Source organism: Camellia sinensis, chromosome 1 (genome assembly GCF_055761805.1).
Source record: "Camellia sinensis isolate YWXY chromosome 1, ASM5576180v1, whole genome shotgun sequence".
Classification (NCBI taxonomy): domain Eukaryota; kingdom Viridiplantae; phylum Streptophyta; class Magnoliopsida; order Ericales; family Theaceae; genus Camellia; species Camellia sinensis.
In genome coordinates this window covers 46,995,899-47,007,201 of record NC_138961.1, presented here as the reverse complement: position 1 = coordinate 47,007,201, position 11,303 = coordinate 46,995,899, and the positions used below count along the sequence as shown (strand labels likewise).

General features: G+C 34.8%; 1 protein-coding gene across 1 annotated transcript; it reads right to left on the bottom strand.

The window, feature by feature from the left end:
• Nucleotides 1-1,916: 1,916 nt before the first annotated feature.
• Nucleotides 1,917-7,508, bottom strand: LEW3 (UDP-Glycosyltransferase superfamily protein). The gene is made up of 7 exons (XM_028235838.2): nucleotides 7,034-7,508; nucleotides 5,577-5,863; nucleotides 4,885-5,071; nucleotides 3,949-4,017; nucleotides 3,667-3,860; nucleotides 2,424-2,533; nucleotides 1,917-2,332 (listed from the first exon to the last, which is right to left on the bottom strand). The coding sequence occupies exons 1-7, from the start codon at nucleotides 7,334-7,336 to the stop codon at nucleotides 2,088-2,090; spliced, it is 1,395 nt and encodes a 464-aa protein (XP_028091639.2). The 5' UTR covers nucleotides 7,337-7,508; the 3' UTR covers nucleotides 1,917-2,087.
• Between the last annotated feature and the right edge of the window lie 3,795 nt (nucleotides 7,509-11,303).

Below are 11,303 nucleotides of genomic sequence, written 5' to 3'. Positions count from 1 at the left end.
TTCAAGAAAATACTTTCCGAATTGGCCAACAATCACTTGTTCCCTTCTCTCCTATCCTTCTAGTTCAAATTTTTTCTATCACATAATCAGATCAAAGAGATTCATCGTGTGGTGAAAAGATAATTTAAAACATAAAACTCTTTTCTTTCTTTTTTTTTGAAAAAAGAAGGGACAAAGTGGAGCAACTTAAATATTAAAACTTATTATATGACGAAATTCAAACATAATATTCCTACTCTAATACTATATTAAATTGTTAACTGTTAATTCACCTAAAAATTTAAACATATAAATAAAAGAACAATTTTATTATTTATATTTTCAACAGATCCGTACTCTTTCCTTTCTTCTTGCTATTGTGTGATGTAGGTTTTCTTTTTCTTTTTCTTTTTTTTTAATTTTTCCGTCTATTCTTCCAAAAACGTTGAAAAATCTTTCTTGTTGTCGGTGTCACACAAAGAAAATGTGCAAAAATAGGGCGGTGCATTGCATGATATACTGTTACATCAAATTGACAGTTCATGCTCTTTGGACACTCTTGGAACATGGTGCCATATCATTGTGAGAAGAAAGAGCTGGCAATGAATGTTTGATTTGTTAAATTTTAGATAAAGCAAAATGGAAAAGATAATTAAAGAACAAGAATTAACATAGAAGAACGAATTAAAGTGATTCGATGGTATTAACCTACTTTTACGGACATAATGCTGATAAGAGTAAGACTAAACAAGCTGAGTCAATTTAAATTTTAACTTGAAAACTTAACGAATTGTAAAATGTGTTTAAATTTGATTTGTTTACCTAATGAGTTGATCATTCAATAAGTTGAAAATGAGGAACTTACTTTCTTATAATATATAACCACCTTGTGCATTATGTCAAAAGTAAGGTATGTATTTAATATTTTTCCTTCCAAACACACATTAATGTGTACCAATTGGGCGTTATTTTTTTTTATATAAGTTTATCAAGCCGTGTATAATGTTATTTAATTTTGATTTGATAACTTGCCGAGTTTTAAAATGTATTCAAATTTAATTTATTTACATAATGAGTCAAATTTAAATAAAATTTTAATAAGTTGAATTCAGATCGTTTAGTTCTTTTAAAAACTGAAAAGTTACATTATGAGTGTTTGGGAAGTGGATTTTTTTAGTTGTAAGATATTATTGAAGAAATTTTTTTTTGTGTTTAGGAAGATAATTAATTTTTTTTGTAGTTAGATGTGATATTTGTGAGAGAAAAAGTGAAATGATTATGGAATTTGATATGATATTTTGTTTAGATTTATTTTTTTTTATTTTGTAACTAATTTGTCTTTTAGCAAATAAAAATTTAAAAAAAAAATCCTTCCCAAACACGCCATTGTATAAACATCTGACAACCATATGAAGCTTTCAATTACTAAAAAACCGGAAAAAAATTAAAAATTAAAAAAACAGAAGAAAAGAGCAAACAGGGATCAAAGTATTTGATAGCATGGTAATATACATTTAGCCTAAGTTTGAGAAGTGATCGGTTTAGTTAAAAAGTAAAAAAATCAAAAAATCAATTATTCATACCAAAAAGTTAAAAATTCTATTTTCTTTCTACTTTTTACACAATTTTTTGTAAAAAATCAAAAAATCATCTCAAATATACTAATTTTTTTAAAATCACATTTTAATTAAAAAATTAAAAAATTACTAAAAAAATCTGTTCCCAAACGAGGCCTAGCCAACTTTTGAGCAAAAGCCCAAAGGAAGCCTAATTAAGCCTAAGAAGATAAGTCTTTAGATAGAATCTTTTTCGGGCACAAAACTGAGAACAAAGTTGTGAAGATTGTATTGTGTAATTTCCACTTCTAATAAAATTGCGTTCTTGTCTTTTTCAATGTCCGCCATTGTTGAAGCTTTCAAGTCACATTTCCAAACCAATAGCTTAACCTCCTCAAATTCTTTGATTATAGTAAAAACTGATTTAAAACTTAATCCTTTTACAGTGACAAAACTTTCTCCACTTTTCTAAAAAAAATAATTAAAAAAAATAAAAAGGTAGAGATCGATCACTCTAGCCTTAACAAGTTTGCATGCCAGCCCCTTTTTCCCTCACTGGGAAGAATTTGACAGAATTGGCCGAATTGCTGATTTAAAATCTTCATAAAATCTCTGTTCGGAAAACCTGCCAGCCCGTCTCCTTGCTGCAGCAGCCATCTTGAGCCTCTCAGTTTCAGGCATACTCAAAACTTTTAGGATGGCATCAGCATACTCTTCCACATTTTGAGCAAGAAATCCAGTTTGCTGTCCATCTTCTTCCAACACAATGTCCATCTTTGGGCCAGCAGAATTATGAGCTGAAAAGGTTGAAAATTATACATCCATGAAAATAATAATAATTCGTTGAGAAAGTAAATTGGTTAAAAGAAATTCCTTCAAATTGCCTACCAATTGGTATGGCACCTGCGGCCATGTACTCCACCACACATATGCCAAAGTGCTCATCTATCATGGAATGGATTCCTACAACAGCACTACCCAAAAGTCTCACCAATTCCCTGCAGTACAAAGAGAAAAATCAAGACTCAAATAGAACAATAAAAAAAAAGTTAATCTACCCATAGGAACAAGCAAGCAACTGTTCTTCTAAGCATATTCAAAAGAGTCAAGGAAATTTAGGATAATCTGCAATGATATTTCTGGACTCTAGTTAACCGAATTTGCATAATTCTTTCTAGCCAGCAGCTCTACTCAACCAAATTTGGCAAATTCTATCAAGCCAAGCAATTCCCTGAAAAATTAGAAGATTAATCAAGATTTTTAAAAGGCAGTAAGGAATGATTTTAATGTCCTTGACCTACTGCTGTTCCGTAACTTTCTCAATGTCGTAGTCTACTTACTGACTGCCCTTTCAAAGATATGCAGATCCACCACAAGCCATTGCACTATATCAGCCAATCTTGATGGGTCTACCATTCCACATCAATCTAGTACAGAAATACATTCAGCAAATAACTCATTGAACTTTCCTAAAACCAATACAAGCAACCTCAACCATTCATACTTCAGATAAAGATTCTGGTTGATAACGTCCGAGTCTCAGTATTAAGATCCATAACATAGGTTAAAACAGAACAAACCAACGTCATCCAAGTTTGTTTGCATTATTGGATTTTAAATGTACACAAAAATAACATTGCAGAAAACCACAATGATTAATTTTGACAAAAATTATTGTTGTGGATGTTTATGGCCTAGCAATAATGCAGAAAATCACAATGATTCTTCCTTTTTTCACATTGGAGGGAAGGGGAAATCAAACCCGTGACCTCCTAGTGAGGTACACAAGTTCAAGCCACTGGGCTAACACCAGTGGTTAGAAATCACAATGATTCATGATTTCATTGCAAGTGCACCAAATGTACTGCACAAGATGCATCTGATCATTGCTGCATGATAATTTTCAACGTGGTGATTTAAAAAGAAGAAAACGAAAAATCTTCAGAAAATATAAAGATAGAAAGGCCAACCAACAATCTCAATTAGTGCAGGAGATATCAGAAGATGTAGCATGAAATTTTCATGAGATTACAAAAAATAGAAAAAAAAAAAAACAATTTTGTACAATTCATTAGCGCATGTATTAAATGGCCATTGAAGTACAACAAGAACAAAGTGACATGTTACAAACCTGTACATCAGATTCTTGTAGAACTCCACGTCCTCTTCTACCTTCAGTTCAATAGCTAGGTTTTTCAAATTTTGCAATCTTTCCTCATCTGCCTTATTCCGACAACTACCCACAAATTGGAGCTTGGGTCTAGGCGTGTCTGCATCTAATTTTCTAATGGCAACTGAAAATGCCTCAAGTTGTAGTGTGTGTGCCTGATACAAAAGAATCAAGTTTAAAGTAACTTAGTAGGACTAAGAAAGGCCACCAAAAATGACCTCTGAAGAGTATAAAAATGCCTACCTTCTCTGGACGAAACTGAGCAACAGATATAATTGTTGGAGATTTCACAGGTCTTTCCAATGGAAGCGCCTGTTACAAGAGCAGCTGGTTAGAATCCACAGGACTTTACCACAATATATAAAAATGAATCGAAGAACTATATGTTGAAGGACATTAAAGTCAAATTAAAAAAAAAAAACCATAGAAGAAAGGAGCGCAATATTTCGATGCATATGTTGGCATGCCTTGTAATTAATTTCGAACAGACAGATTTCCTTCTATTCAATGTTTGGCAGCATCAAAAGGGTGATTACACATGAACCATTCATATATTGGTATTAAGATGCACACCTGTCCATGTTGGGCACACACTCCTGAAGGTACTTCCTATTCATGATTCATTTACCTCTATTTTCATAGTATTTTCAGGTTATCAACGGTGTGTGTGTGTGAGAGAGAGAGAGAGTATATGAAGGAGAAAGAGATTCCATCCAAGAAAGGAAGAATATACACAACAATACAAAGAAAAACAAAACCAACTCACAAGGCCAAATAAATGAGGGATCAATTCCCCATGAAAAATCCTACTAATAAATAGTAGCCACCTCCAACAATGGGGCCCAAATCCTCAATAGCAAGGAAGAATTAATGAAACCATGTAACTTGATTGCAGGAAAGAGAGAGCTCTTTGTAGATAATTACTTGGCCTTGGTTGTGATTTTGAAAAAAATAAATAGAACTATAGAGAAAATATTTAAAAGGAAACATTGCCATATCTCCTTGCCCTCACTCTTGTTCCCATTTCTTTTTGAGCAAGTATTCCAAGGTAATCAGTCATCACTCAGTTTTACATCCAGATTTATGCAAGAGCACCAAGTCACCGGACCATAGTACAGATTTATGCAAGAAATTACACAAAGAGCATGATTAACTTGAAGTAACTAAGAAAATGCAAACCTGAAGCCCTGAAGTATCACAAGGAGGATAGACTCGCTTAATTCTGTCCGGAATTCCCCAAAGATTTTCAATATGCGATTGGGTCCACGAAGAGTTCACCATTGCAAGGTCTGCACAAGAGCCAACAATCCCATACATCCAGCTAAAGAACAAGTAATAGATGGCTTTGCACTGAGATAGCAAAATGCTGCCACAAAAGTAAATATTTTTTGTAAGGTTTAGATCAGAAGAAAACAAGTTATAAAGGTGATTGAACTTATCAAACTTCCATAAGCTAGGACCGTAATATTGACCAAATAAATTCATCAAGAGTACCCAAAAAAAAACACAAAGATCCTACAAATTGCATAAAGCCAACAGTGAATAGTCTGAACAACCACAAATATCTACAAGAACACTGGCAGAGCATAAGAATGCTCTAAGATTGGAGTTGCACTACCAGCAATCTTTTAGCATGGAAGAGGTCTCAATATGATTTAACAAGCCTAAAATTATTATTGATTTCATGGCCTAGAGGATATCTTTTCTCAAACAAAGATATTTTCATCGTATCATGTAAATTATGCCCCATGCCCAAACACAGGCTAGAGGAACATCTACTTTGCAATCCCCTTAGAAACTATATTCTTGAAGAAACCTATTATACGAGTATTCTTCAAACATAAGTGTTTTATAACTAGTACAAAACAAACCTCTGAGCAATTAAGGCATCATTGTTATACAATGATCTCCGCCCACGCACACGAGATAACATGTCTAAACTGATTGTTGGGTAATGTGTGTAGCAAATAACTTTGCATCCGAACATCCGGGCAACTGGATAGGTAAAAGCATATCCACTAGTATCGAAATAATATTGAGGGGTAAACTTGGACAAAGCCTCCCATGAGAGATAAACTGAGCCAAAGCTTTGACCAATCATAGTGAAGCGAGGGTAAGTTGCTTCTTCAATCCACTTCCTTTTGTGCAAGTGCACCACCTTATACAGAGAGCAAGAAATAAGTAAGCAAAGTGTATGAAACTCAAACACCCCCCCCCCCCCCCCCCCTTTAAAAAAAAAAGTATTATTGAATAAAAAAATTAGATAAAAACAATTAAAAATAAAAATACGTCAATGTAGGGTTGATTGCCAATTTCCTTAAAAAACAAATAAAAAACGATCCAAAATTTTATGATTTTGGAGGAAATTAGACTGATGAGCTAGAAAAAAGTGTGGCCTCACAAGGCAATTGAAGGACTAATAGAGAAATCTCATTTCCACAGGTGTTGATGTTAAGGCCACTGATCATTGTAAAATATAGAATGTTGGGACAGCAGTGACTCGGTTGATAGTATCCCCAATTATAATAGATTAAAAATGTTCCCCTCACTTTTTTATAAGATGTCGCACCAAATCCTGCATTTGTGCTAACTCTCAAACTAGTAACCAACTTCAAATTAAATTTTCCTTTTAATTGGTAAATCATATATTTTATATAACTTGTCGCCAAGAATGAGGTAAGATTCTTTAGCTGAGGTTCCTTTTCTAATGTTGCTTGAGAACAGAACAATGACATGAACTCTAGAAATTACCATGCGGTCAAGTTCAAGATCTCAATATGTTTCGATTCTGGGTTAATTTCTTGTCATTTCCTATTTGTGGCTCAAATCAGTTATGCACATGGTTCTCTAATTTAATAACTTCAAAGAAATTAAAGCTGGATACTTTTTTACAAATCGACGAATGTGTTCATTATTATTTTTTTTTTTTTTCTTGTTCAATTGTAATTGAAAATGGCATTGGAAACTTTCTTGAACCATTCCACATTGTGAATGTATGGAATTCTTTTTCTGTGAATTTGACCACACATTGACGCAAACATGTAAGATACAGGAACTGGGATGTTATAGAATCTCTTAAGCATTTCCAATCCTTGCTCTCATTTTTCATCAAATTTGAGTGAAAATTTGGTTAAAAAGCTATGGAAAACTCCAATTCTTCCTTTTTCCATCAAATTTGAAAATTTCCAAACTTACCCTAAAACTCCAATTGCTTACAAAATTTGATTTAATGTATTTCATCAAAATCAAATTTTATATAATTGGAGCTCACTTTTAGGTCCTTATTCATCAAATTACATTAAGAATTGGAGTAGGAGATAGAAAGTACCTTGGGAGGGTAAAGCAATTGGACTCCAAAGCGATCGATGGCTCGAGCAATGAGACTCTCGGGGGAAGCATCGTGATCGCCGGTGTAGACGAGGCAGTCGAGATCAGAACGCTCATCTTGGATGGCTTTTACGGCGCACCACAGAACTCTCTCTCCGCCGCCGCCGTCGTTGGTGTAGGGGTGGAAGAACCCTACAGCTCTCTTTCTCGTCGTCCGACCTCCGATTATCACAACCGACAACAATTTCAGAATTAGGGCAAAGATTGTACATGTGAGACCCCAAATCAGTGCTTTCCACGACATTGAATTGAGACACTAGGGTTCTGGTTTCCAGGAGGTCAACGATGAGATCAACTTTTTTGAGGCATCGAATTCAGCATTATCTCACTTCAAAAAGAAAAATGGTGGAAGCACTGAAAAAAAGAGCATTAAAGGGGCATCAAACGATGTGACAGTGGATCTTTCCTATTTTTTAGGGTGGTGATTCATCCCACTAATTTTTTGACCATTAATAGCACTAATGAACTAAAAAAAAAAAAAACAAACTCAAGCCAAAATATCACATCACTTTGGTGGGCCCCCTGTGCCACATCATTAGTGATGCTCTAGTGCTCCCAATTTAGAGCTCTAAAACATTATTGTATTTTTTATGTTTTATTTTTATTTATTTTTTTATTTATTGTCATTTTTAATACATTAATATTATTAATGATATATTTTTTAGTGATCTAAATCATTGTTGCTTCAAAAAAATTCAACATCATCTTACTTTTGAAACTTGAAAGAAGACCACTGAATTTATGATGGCGTTATATTAATCAAAATCTTAAAAAGTTAGAAATCCTAAATAAATGAACTTTTTGTATTTTTGAATTAAAAAATTGAGAAAAAAAAATGAATGTTTGAATTGATTTTTTATCTTTTTACAAAAAAATATGTAATAAAAAATTGTATAAATAAAATGTATAGTGAAAAAAAGTTAATTGGTTGTACGGCTACCCAGCATGTCTTACACAGAAAATAATTATCTCCTTCGGAGCAAAGTATTTGGACAGTGATGGTCAGTTCGTGGGGGCCACCATGGGTCTCATTTTAATAATCTAAACTGTTCAATATGTACAACTCGTTGAGTATTATATGTCTGTAAAAAATCACGTTGATCGGATATCGATAGTTATATGATCGGATTAGTTTTTTTTCAACAGTTAACTATCACACCATCCGTTTTGTTTATACAAAACCGATTTGATCATATAGTTAACGATATCCGATCAACGTGATTTTTTATAGGCATATTACTCGACGAGTTTTACATATTAAACGGTTTGAATTATCAAAATGGAACCTTTAGTGGGCCCCCAAGAGCCCAACATTACCATCAAACTTTGTGACTTTATACATATATATATATATTATTTTTTTGGCCCAAAAAGTGTATAAAGCCTTCCTGCTTCACAAGTACGACTGACAGAGCTCGATCAAACTTTTGTATTATAAAAATATTTTTTAATATTTTTTATTTATAAATAATAATGACTTTTTTGTTTTTTTTATAATTTTTTAACTTTTTGAATTATTTTAAACTTGCCAAACCAACCCTAAATATATATATATGAATTTTTGTATTTATGTATTTAGTGAATGCTCTTTTAAAAAAATTCACAAAATTTAAGTGTATTAAAAAATTAAAAATTTAAATACTAGAAAAATTTACAGTAAAATATTAATTAAGAACTAAAAAGTCAAAAGTATTATCATTTTTTTAACATATAATCTTTTATCCACTTGTTATTGTCATCATTTTAAAAAAGAAAAAATTAGTCTAAAATCTCTCTCTTAATTTTTGTAATGAAAGAGATTTATAATATTATTTTTGATGTTAAGGTCCGTCCCATCTATCACAGAATTTGATATATATCTCACTCTCTGTGTGTCTCTCTCGCTGCTCTCTTCTACTCCTCCAAATCCCCAAACTCAGCCTTCTTCTTCGTCTCCTCTACTGCTGCTGCCATTGGCACCGCTGCCAGCGCCTCTCCCTTTAGATCAACTAGGTAAATCAACCTCCATCCAGGGTCTGAACGAACATGCATTGGGGCTTTTGTCAAAAAAGTTAGGTTGTTTTTGTTCGGCGCTTTTGTCCGAGGATTAACTTCGTTTGAGACCACTGAAAGATTTCTATGTTAATTTAGTTATGTCTGTTAGTTAGGATTGACTCATTGCTTTTGTTGCCTCTCTTGGTGAATTATTAGAAAAAGGAAGTCCTGTGTGCAACAGGATTATAAATATAGGTCTAATCTGTTTATTTCTTCTTATTTTTTTAATTTCTTTCCTTTTTTTTCGTGTGTTTTTTTGTTTACTCTTTACAGGGAGAAGGCATGTGTATTCTTTTCAGTTTTACTGCACAATTTTTCCAGGATGGCTTGGGAGAATTTTGGAAAGGTATCAAGTGCAGATTCTATCTTCTTATTAGATTCCTTTGCCAGATGCTTGCACACAGGTTTCTAAAATTTGTGTGATTTTTCATTTCTATTATATTTTATTTGTAGCCACCATTTTCATGTTTTCCCCCCTTTAAGAACTTGCAATTTTCTTTATACACAGTGATGTCTGATGTGGAGACAAGAAGCGCTTTTACAGTATTATACTTCTCTGGTGAATTGCTTATTCTCATTGAGGATTTTCTTCTAGAAAGAAGAGTTCTGGTTTGTAGTAATGTATCTTCGGAGTCATTGTCCAAAAGTGGTTCAATTGTCAACATCTTTCTAAATGAAGAAGAAATAATTTTGTCACATGGAATGGCTTCAGCTCATCAGTTAGTGGCTGGGGCAATTGTTTTAGCATCAATATGTGCAACAATAGACCACATTGGGTTTTTATGTGAGGCTTCATACAACATTTTCAGGATGCAAAATTTGGGTACTTCTTCGACACTGACTGTTCTTCATGTTTTTGCTCATGTGTGTGGATCTAAATATTTTAACCTTATAGATTACAGTTTATTAATGACTGTAATGAAATCTTTAGTAACATTTCTTGAGAAAGCAAAAATATCCAGTGATTACATTTGCTGTATTTCACCTGTTGGTGAGGTTGAGTCTATGTTGGTCTTTTGAAGCAAGCAATGTTTTATTGAATAATAGTTTGTTTATAGAAGGTAGAACTTGTACGAGAGGGTTCAAGAAAGGAGTTGGAAAATTCGAAGATCGAATTCTCTAGAATATGATGAGAGGCTTAGATTCTTCAATAATCTCAACTTAGGAACACAACAACAAAGGAGATGATGGAGATAAGAGATTGGGTGAAGAAGAAGGCAAAATGGCTAGAGAATAGAATAATGGCAAGGCTCTCCCAGGGATCTCCCACTTTCACTCTCAAGGTTGATAATGGAGAGGGGAAATTAGTTCTTTCCCAAGAGTTCAAAAATCTCCAAAATCCATCCCTTGTAAAGCTATGGGTGGGTGCTATTTATAGGCACCTCATGATGTAGGATGGAGCCCATGTGCAAGGCACATGGGGGATATTCTCTCTAACCACCTTGTCCGAGGGGGTGACCTCTCCGAGGAGGTGACTTCTCCGAGGAGGTGACCTCTCCGAGGAGGTGACTTCCCCGAGGATGAGAAAACCCCGAAGAGGAGATCACTCCCTCGGCGAACCCTTCTTCTTAGCCACACCTAACCAATGATCCCCAATCATCCCAAAGGGTCAGGGGTAGTCCCAGAGGACGTCCTGCCGCAAAATATTGCCGAGTCTCATGGACCCCCCGGGGTCGTGCCACCTCGACCCGGGTATAGGCTAGTTTAACCGAAGAGTGAATTTGTCTCCACTCACCGTCCTCGGGATCGGGTCCTTTGTTCGAACTCCATTACGCCCATGGTTCTGGTGCGTAGATCCCGGAAAGCTCCGAGCCCGCAAGTGTTCTGGGACTCATTAACGGAGCGACTTCTAGATTGCGTCTGGATCCGTTCGAAGCCAAGTATTTCGGACCTCTAGGTTCGTGGATCCGAACCCTTTCGAGTCCGAGTGCCTCGGATCTCTAGGCTTGCTTAATACCCTTTCGAGTCCGGGCCCGAGTAAGTCTCTAGGTTCGTGGATCCGAACCCTTTCGAGGCTTAGAGCGATTTAGTCCGTTTGATGGCGATAAATCCGGGCCCACCAATCTTGGACTTGCGATAAATTCGGGCCCACTAATCTTGGGCTATTGGGCCTAAATAATTTAGTGGGCTCAAATTAGCCCCTCTTACATTTGCCCCTTGCATGTATGAGAAATTGT